The sequence below is a fragment of the Geospiza fortis genome, unplaced genomic scaffold (genome assembly GCF_000277835.1).
Source record: "Geospiza fortis unplaced genomic scaffold, GeoFor_1.0 scaffold172, whole genome shotgun sequence".
NCBI lineage: Eukaryota > Metazoa > Chordata > Aves > Passeriformes > Thraupidae > Geospiza > Geospiza fortis.
Genome location: NW_005054309.1, coordinates 10,257,499 through 10,257,808, shown reverse-complemented (window position 1 = coordinate 10,257,808; position 310 = coordinate 10,257,499). Strand labels below are relative to the sequence as shown.

The 310-nt window shown below is 60.3% G+C and overlaps 1 protein-coding gene across 1 annotated transcript; it reads right to left on the bottom strand.

Moving 5' to 3' along the window:
• SPTSSB (serine palmitoyltransferase small subunit B) lies at positions 1-310 on the bottom strand. Its single transcript, XM_005419048.2, has one exon. It carries the CDS (start codon positions 285-287, stop codon positions 51-53), a length of 237 nt encoding a protein of 78 aa, XP_005419105.1. The 5' UTR covers positions 288-310; the 3' UTR covers positions 1-50.

The following is a 310-nucleotide window of genomic DNA, read 5'->3' as shown; positions in this document are numbered from 1 at the left end:
AACCATTTGTTTCTCATTCCACAGAGCTGCTGGGCCCTGCTGGGCCCGGCTCAGTTCAGCACAGCACCCTCGGGCTGGGACCCAAAGATCTGGGAGAAGAACTGCAGGGCCAGGCGGACGTGGATGGGCACGAAGACGTAGGCGGTGTACACCACCATGGCCAGCACGGTGACCGTGATGGTGTGGAACATGGACTGCTCCCAGGGCTCCAGCACGTAGCTGCACGTCACCAGCTGGTACTGGTAGTACAGCCAGTACAGGTAGTCCTTCACCCTCTTCACGTCCATCTTCAGCTCCAGGGGGCTTGGAG